The sequence below is a fragment of the Clarias gariepinus genome, chromosome 2, assembly GCF_024256425.1.
Source record: "Clarias gariepinus isolate MV-2021 ecotype Netherlands chromosome 2, CGAR_prim_01v2, whole genome shotgun sequence".
NCBI lineage: Eukaryota > Metazoa > Chordata > Actinopteri > Siluriformes > Clariidae > Clarias > Clarias gariepinus.
In genome coordinates this window covers 41,240,390-41,248,053 of record NC_071101.1, presented here as the reverse complement: position 1 = coordinate 41,248,053, position 7,664 = coordinate 41,240,390, and the positions used below count along the sequence as shown (strand labels likewise).

Genomic DNA, 7,664 nt, shown 5'->3' with positions numbered 1-7,664 from the left:
TGATTAAATGCAGCCTTTCAGGACTGTGAAGAGGAAACAGACATTCAGACAGATGGTGAAAAATGTTAATGCAAAATAGATTTGGTGCGCAAAAATTAACTAATGCCCTTCTTGACAATACAATCCCTTTTTTGTAACCGAGCATTGTGTCAAAGCAATGAAAAGTTGTTTAGTAAAGATCAGAGTAAAGACCCTGCGTAAACTCCCAGTGGATCTCCCTCAGCAGTCACATTTTACACTTCTGTCTTTTCTGTTCCCTAATCTGGTCCAAATAGGGATTAAGTGTAGCAGTACACGTACAGACACCTTGTACAAAGAACATTAAAAAATAACGTTTGCCAGTGTAGACGACAGATATTCTTTTTTCCACAAGCTTATTTTAAAGAATGGTAATTTCCAATAGCTTTGTTTTTCTTAGTCGTGACTCACGATATTTTTAAACTTTTAAAATTATTTTATTTATTATTTATTCTCGTAATTGTCACAAACACTACATGATGAGCATCTGGTATAAAACGCACAAAACTCAGAGTCTGAGTGGCCTCGGAGAACTACACCTGTCACTTACAGTGCATCTTAAAAAATTCATATCATGAAAAAGATTTTTTAAAATAATTTAATTCAATAAGTGAACTCTTATGCATTCATACTCTCATTACACATAAAGTGAAATTTCTGTAGGCTGTAATCATCAAACAATAAACAAAAAAACAACAAATATTTACATTTAATAAATTCGTAATTAAATTAAAATACAGGGGAAAAAAAACTTTTTCAATGACATTCTACTTTTTTGAGACACTGTGCGTGTAAATGAAGTAAACAGAGAATGAATCCACAAGTTATTAGACTCCTCTAAAACGTATCCATTGAGTGCTCTGATGTTTCCTAAAAACTAGCAGAAAGAACATTGTAATGCTCGCTCTACCATTTAATAATAATCTTTGTGCTGCAATGTTTTTGTGAAACTCCTCCAGATCACTAAGAACTTTCAGGTCATCAGTGAAAACACACATTTTACTGTATAAGCACTCTGGGTCAAAATCAGAGCCGTGTCTCAGTTACATGTGATTGTGACCTTGAACTAGTCTCTTTGTGTAATACCATTGTGTATAATCAGTCATTTATGTAGAAATAACCGAGTACACCATAGCAGTTTAATCCTAATGTTAAAGAGGAAATGGATAAAGACAATAATTACATAAAATTGAGCTGAAGGTAAAGCAGATCAGTGATCACATAGATTGTTTTTTATTAAAAAGAGACCATTGATTAAACAAAAACAATGAATTAAAAAAATTTTATTAAAGTGTTGTGATTTTAACAACTTATGACATTTATTTAATATCAATGGCATTGTTAAGAGTATAATTATATAGAAATTTGTAACTGAAAACAATATATTGTGCTGGATAAAGTGCCATTCTGTAACTTTATCCAATTATGAGAATTTTAGACATTTTACTCAAATGGAACTAAACTCTGTCGTGTGCATTGTGGTAATTAGCAAAGAGCACAATACACACTCATCATCCTTTCATTCATATACCATTTATTAAATGTGTGTGTGTGTGTGTGTGTGTGTGTGTGTGTGTGTGTGTTCAGATGCTATTAACACCTTAGAGAATAGAGTGTATTAATCCACAATGTGGTATGACAGACGAATGAAACAGAAAACCTTTAAACTTTGTGGTTATGTGGAATAGGCAGTACCTTTCAGGGGTACAGAATTGTACCTTAATATAGAGAAACAAATTTGTACCAAGTCAGATCACAGAAGTCATGAAAAGTTGTATAGAAATCACATGATACATTTGTCTCTGTGTGTGTGTGTGTGTGTGTGTGTGTGTGTGTGTGTGTGTTACACATACAGTGTAAAAAAAATCTCTGCTCTTTGGTTCTGAGGGGAAAAAATCATCTGAACTGCTGCAGCTGTCAAGACACAGAAACAAAATCATGAAACGAAAATCAGGTGCTGTAAAACACAAACAGTTTAAAGTCAGAAAGATTACAGAGCAGAAAATGTCTCTGACCATGTTGAAGTATTTTGATAACTTCCTCCTGGTCTAATTTAGACTTGCATTTCTCACCTGTTTATGCAGTTCGGTAAGCTGTAACTAAGAAGGTGTCGTGGCTTTTGTGTTCATCCCTCATACAGAGGTAACAGATGACGCTTTGGTCAGTACAACAGTGGATCTCCAGCACGCTCAGAGCAGATCTTTCTAGATGCTTTAACTGAAATGTGTTTTTTTTTTTTTCAATCCAAGAATTTCATAGTAAGGTTTCAGATGAGTTTGACAAAAGGAGGCCAGACAGACACATCAGACAGGACTGGATCATTCAGGAGATTAAGACAAATTGGACAGATGAACAGGTGATGATTTACAGAAATCCTGGACTGGGCCATTTTCCTGCGTGAGCTGCTGCGTTCTGCGTGTACTTTAAAGTGTCCTCGGTGTTCCCTGTACTGCTGTTACATCTGATTTCTAAGCTCTGAAGCTTGTTCCAAATAAATCCCCTCCTGTGTCGTTTCCCCTGAGTGTGACGTCACCAATGACAAACAGGACGTGAGCAAACAGGTAGAAGGTGTTCCTGAGATTCAGGAGATGCGTTTCCCCAATGTTTCCCCAGTCGCGCGCCGATTCAAATCATGACATCATCCACTGCCTGACGCTGTGCGCGCGAGCAAGGATTTTCAACGGTTTCTCTTTCATTTCAACGGCTTTTTATCAACTTGTTGAATTAAACCAGAAATCTGTGTAAAATTATCGAGTGTCTTTTCACTATTTCTGTATTTATGAAGATAACTGCCGTTTTAAATCGCTGATAATGGATGGTTACACGGTAACATGTAACTCTGCATTGATTTACAATATTATTTTCTACACATTCAAACACTATTCAATTCTAATAAACTATAAAAGTGTGTGTATGCAAACACATGATGGAGCATGATAGTTATTCACGTGTAACTCCGTATCTCAATGACTTTCAGCCACCTCACTTTTCATTGCTCAATTATGATGGGAACATGATTTCTAGGATGTGGATTATACAGTGTGTAATATTATATTATAATATATTAATAATCTCCCAGTGAGCTACTAACCTGATAATTCTTAGAGAGTGAAATTATTTTTATTTGACATGTTATAAAGCATTAGGTACTTCTTTAAATTAATGTAAAATATAAATATTCCCAAAGTTTTGAAGCATTTATTTCAGGAGGCACAGCGACATCTGGTGGCTGGCAAAAATTAAAGCAGCCCCTCACTGAAGTACAGTCATGCCTCCCTGAATATCCTACATCACTTAGATGACTGCTATAAAATACATTATATATATATATATATATATATATATATATATATATATATATATATATATATTTGCTTTTGATCAGTAAATTCCCTTTATTGCTGCATTTATGATTAAAGTACAATATAAACATCACAGAAAAGCAAGAACAAACTTACTTAGGAGAAGTTTATTTAGAGCTACCAGCTACCAGTTTATTTGGATGCTTTCAGCATTGTTTTACAATGTAGAAGGAAATAAAAATCACCGCAATAAAAAAATTATTACAAGGAGTGTCTGAACATTTTAACTAGTAGTGTACATGTCTCTAAATCAATGCTTCTACCATTTAATCACTCATGACAGAAAGACTTTAAAACACTAAGAGCATGTGGCATTAGCAGATATTTCTAAATACACTTGTGCCATATTTTGACGTGCAGGTGTACTAAAAAAATGTCTAAACGCTTAATTCATCCCTTACAATCTTTCACAGAATGTTCCTGTCATACAGCATTTACTGCATGGAAGAGGGACATCTGATCATGTGAATGCTGTGATATATCTTATGGGAAAATAATTCTTTTGATAGGTTGAGGAATGGAGAGTAGGGAGGAAGGAAAAGTGAGATCATTCTTTACTGGGCCTCAAATTACTCTATAACGATTATGCATGCTGGCACATTTCTCCTCACTTGCTGCCTTTCTTCTCCTGGGATAAGCCTTCCTACAGACGATCCATAGCTGAGCCTGAACCCAGCGTACAGAGGCTGAGTGAATGCGGTGTGGACTTTGTGGAGCAGCTGTAGAAGGACAGAGTTCCTGCAGAAATCAGTCTGAGAATGTTATCTTTTACTATAAAGACGGTCTGATTCTAAAGGAGGGTTAGAGGGAGAAGAAGTGGTTAAAAGAGGAGCGTTTATAACCTCTCTGTCTCTGAGCTCCTCCTCCTTCTTTCTCATACCGTACACACAAAGAACCAGGAAGTGCATTTAAAAATCAACTGAACTCATAGCACCGCTCTCTCTCTCTCTCTCTCTCTCTGTGAGTCCAGGAAAATGTCCGAGGCCAGTATTTCAGTAGATCAGCTTTCAGTGGATCAGTTCATCTGTCCAGTGTGTCTGGATCTCCTGAAGCATCCAGTGACTATCTCCTGTGGTCACTGTTTCTGTAAGGTGTGTATTAATGACTGCTGGGATCGGGAGGATCAGAGTGGAGTTTATAGCTGTCCTCAGTGCAGAGACACTTTCACTTTAAGGCCTGTTCTACGCAGAAACAACATGCTGGCTGAAGTGGTGGAGAAACTCAAAAAGAAAAAGAAGAAGAAAAAGAAAACTGAAGTCCAAGCTGCTTCTCCTGCTCACTGTTACGCTGGACCTGGAGATGTGGAGTGTGATTTCTGCGCAGAGAGGAAACATAAAGCTGTCAAGTCCTGTCTGATGTGTTTGGCCTCCTTTTGTGAAACTCATCTGAAACCTCACTATGAAGTTCCTGGATTGAAAAAACACCAGTTAATTGAAGCTTCTGGAAATCTAGCAGAGAAGATCTGCTCTGAGCATGATAAAGTGCTGGAGATCTACTGCCGTACTGACCAAAGCTTCATCTGTTATCTGTGTACAATGGAAAAACACAAAAGCCACGACACCACCTCAGTTAAAACATGCAGAACTGAAAAACAGGTGAGAAATACAAGTCTAATCTATTCAGAGTCATTTCACATGACACATCAAACTGCAGGACACGGATTGCTCTTACTCCATATTATTTGTATAATCTTTTGAGCGATGCAAAAGTCATTAAGTTAACATGTCCTGATGAGATCATAACCTCATAATGTATAAAGAGAGAAATGTGTTTAATTATTCACCTCAGATTGAGTTAAAGGAGGAACAGATGAAATCCCAGAAGAAAATCCAGGAGAATCAGAAGAAGGTGCAGGAGCTGAAACAGGCTGTGAAGACTATAAAGGTGAGCAGTGAGCAGAGACAGAGCTGCTCCTAGAAACACACACAACATGGACAACATGGAGACATTTAGAGTCACAGTAAGAGAGGGAATTATGGATGAGCTTTAAATCCTGTGTGTGTGTGTGTGTGTGTGTGTGTGTGTGTGTGTGTGTGTGTGTGTGTGTGTGTGTGTGTGTGTTTTAACAGCTGAGTGCCCAGACAGCAGTGAAGGACAGTGAGATGATGTTTACTGAGATGATCAGCCTAATAGAGAAAAAGCGCTCGGAGGTGACGGAGCTGATCAGAGCTCAGGAGAACGCTGAACTGAGTCGAGCTGAACGACTCCTGGAGCAACTGGAGCAGGAGATTGCTGATCTTCAGAGGAGACTCACTGAGCTGGAGCAGCTTTCACATACACATGATCACATCCATTTCCTCCAGGTAACACACACACACACACACACACACACACACTTCTACTTTCTCCCTTTGCATTATGTTGTTCTTTCTCTTTATAGAGTCTCCAGTCTCTCTGTGTCTCTTCTGGACGTGGGGACTCACCCAGCATCACTGTCAATCAACATCTCTCATTTGATGGAGTGAGGAAATCTCTCTCTGATCTGAAAAAGAGACTCGAGGAATTCTGCCAGGAGGAATTCATCATCCCTCAATATGGTGAGAGAAATGGTTCTGCTCTGAAATCTTTACTTTATCTACAGCATTGTGAAGAGAGACGTCAAATTTCCCCATAACACACAGAAGTGATTTCATATGATTACGTAAAGTTTAAGTAAAATGTACTGTTATCAGTTATTATATAACAAATCAGCTCTCAGCTCGTGTTCATGTTATTAATAAGATTAATGTTCCATGATTCAACAGAAAAAAATCTTTTTTTATATCCCACACGTAGAGAATGTGTTTTCTAAAATAAAACACTGATTAATCTTTAGACACAAACTGTTAGACTGTAAAGTTTTTTTGTCTTTTACAGCACCTGATATTTGTGTCTCTATTTTGTGAATGTGTCTCCACAGCTGCAGCAGTTCAGATGATTTTACCCTCAGAACCAAAGAGCAGAGAAGATTTTCTCCACTGTATGTATAACACACACACACACACACACACCACACACACAAACACACACACAGTATGTGACTGATATCTAACATTTTTATGTCTTTAGATTTCTGTGATCTGACTCTGGATCCCAACACAGTACATTATAACCTCATCCTGTCTGAGGAGAACAGAGCGGTGACGTACAGTAAGAGAAAGCAGCCGTACCCTGATCATCCAGAGAGATTTGACTACTTTTATCAGGTGTTGAGTAAGGAGAGTGTGAGTGGACGCTGTTACTGGGAGGTAGAGTGGAGCAATGAGGGACATGTGTACATATCAGTCTCATATAAAGACATCAGCAGGAAAGGACGGGGTGATGAGTGTTGGTTTGGAGGCAACAACCAGTCCTGGAGTCTGCAATGCTCTTCATCTTCTTCACTCTGTTTTTATCACTACAACATTATGACTGATCTCAGAGCTCCATCATCCTCCACAATAGGAGTGTATGTGGATCACAGTGCAGGAACTCTGTCCTTCTACAGCGTCTCTGACACCATGAAGCTCCTCCACAGAGTCCACACCACATTCACTCAGCCTCTGTACGCTGGGTTCTGGTCTTCTCTTGGATCAACTGTTAGAATATGTCATCAAAAATAAAAATTAAAAAAATATTAATAAAGTGATTTTTGTTAACTGCTGTAAACTAGCAGAAAGAACATTGTAATGCTCGCTCTACCATTTAATAATAATCTTTGTGCTGCAATGTTTTTGTGAAACTCCTCCAGATCACTAAGAACTTTCAGGTCATCAGTGAAAACACACATTTTACTGTATAAGCACTCTGGGTCAAAATCAGAGCCGTGTCTCAGTTACATGTGATTGTGACCTTGAACTAGTCTCTTTGTGTAATACCATTGTGTATAATCAGTCATTTATGTAGAAATAACCGAGTACACCCTAATCCTAATGTTAAAGAGGAAATGGATAAAGACAATAATTACATACAATTGAGCTGAAGGTAAAGCAGATCAGTGATTACATAGATTGTTTTTTATTAAAAAGAGACCATTGATTAAACAAAAACGATTGATTACAATTTTTTAATTAAAGTGTTGTGTGATTTTAACAACTTATGACATTTATTTAATATCAATGGCATTGTTAAAAGTATAATTATATAGAAATTTTAAACTGAAAACAATATGATGTGCTGGATAAAGTGCCATTCTGTAACTTTATCCAATTATGAGAATTTAAGACATTTTACTCAAATGGAACTAAACTAAACAGCACAATACACACTCATCATCCTTTTATTCATATACCATTTACTAAATGTGTGTGTGTGTGTGTGTGTGTG

General features: G+C 37.3%; 1 protein-coding gene across 1 annotated transcript; it reads left to right on the top strand.

Annotated features, from left to right (window-relative positions):
* The first annotated feature begins 4,300 nt into the window (after positions 1–4,300).
* LOC128545751 (E3 ubiquitin-protein ligase TRIM16-like) lies at positions 4,301–7,339 on the top strand. The gene is made up of 6 exons (XM_053516368.1): positions 4,301–4,975; positions 5,169–5,264; positions 5,450–5,683; positions 5,761–5,917; positions 6,280–6,339; positions 6,429–7,339. Exons 1-6 carry the CDS (start codon positions 4,355–4,357, stop codon positions 6,959–6,961), a joined length of 1,701 nt encoding a protein of 566 aa, XP_053372343.1. The 5' UTR covers positions 4,301–4,354; the 3' UTR covers positions 6,962–7,339.
* Positions 7,340–7,664: the final 325 nt, after the last annotated feature.

Excerpts from the sequence above, each read along its gene's own strand:
- LOC128545751 (XM_053516368.1), top strand. The coding sequence starts at position 4,355 with ATGTCCGAGGCCAGTATTTCAGTAGATCAGCTTTCAGTGGATCAGTTC. Across the intron at positions 4,976-5,168 it reads CATGCAGAACTGAAAAACAG|ATTGAGTTAAAGGAGGAACA; the intron begins GTGAGAAATACA and ends TATTCACCTCAG. Across the intron at positions 5,684-5,760 it reads ATCACATCCATTTCCTCCAG|AGTCTCCAGTCTCTCTGTGT; the intron begins GTAACACACACA and ends TTCTCTTTATAG.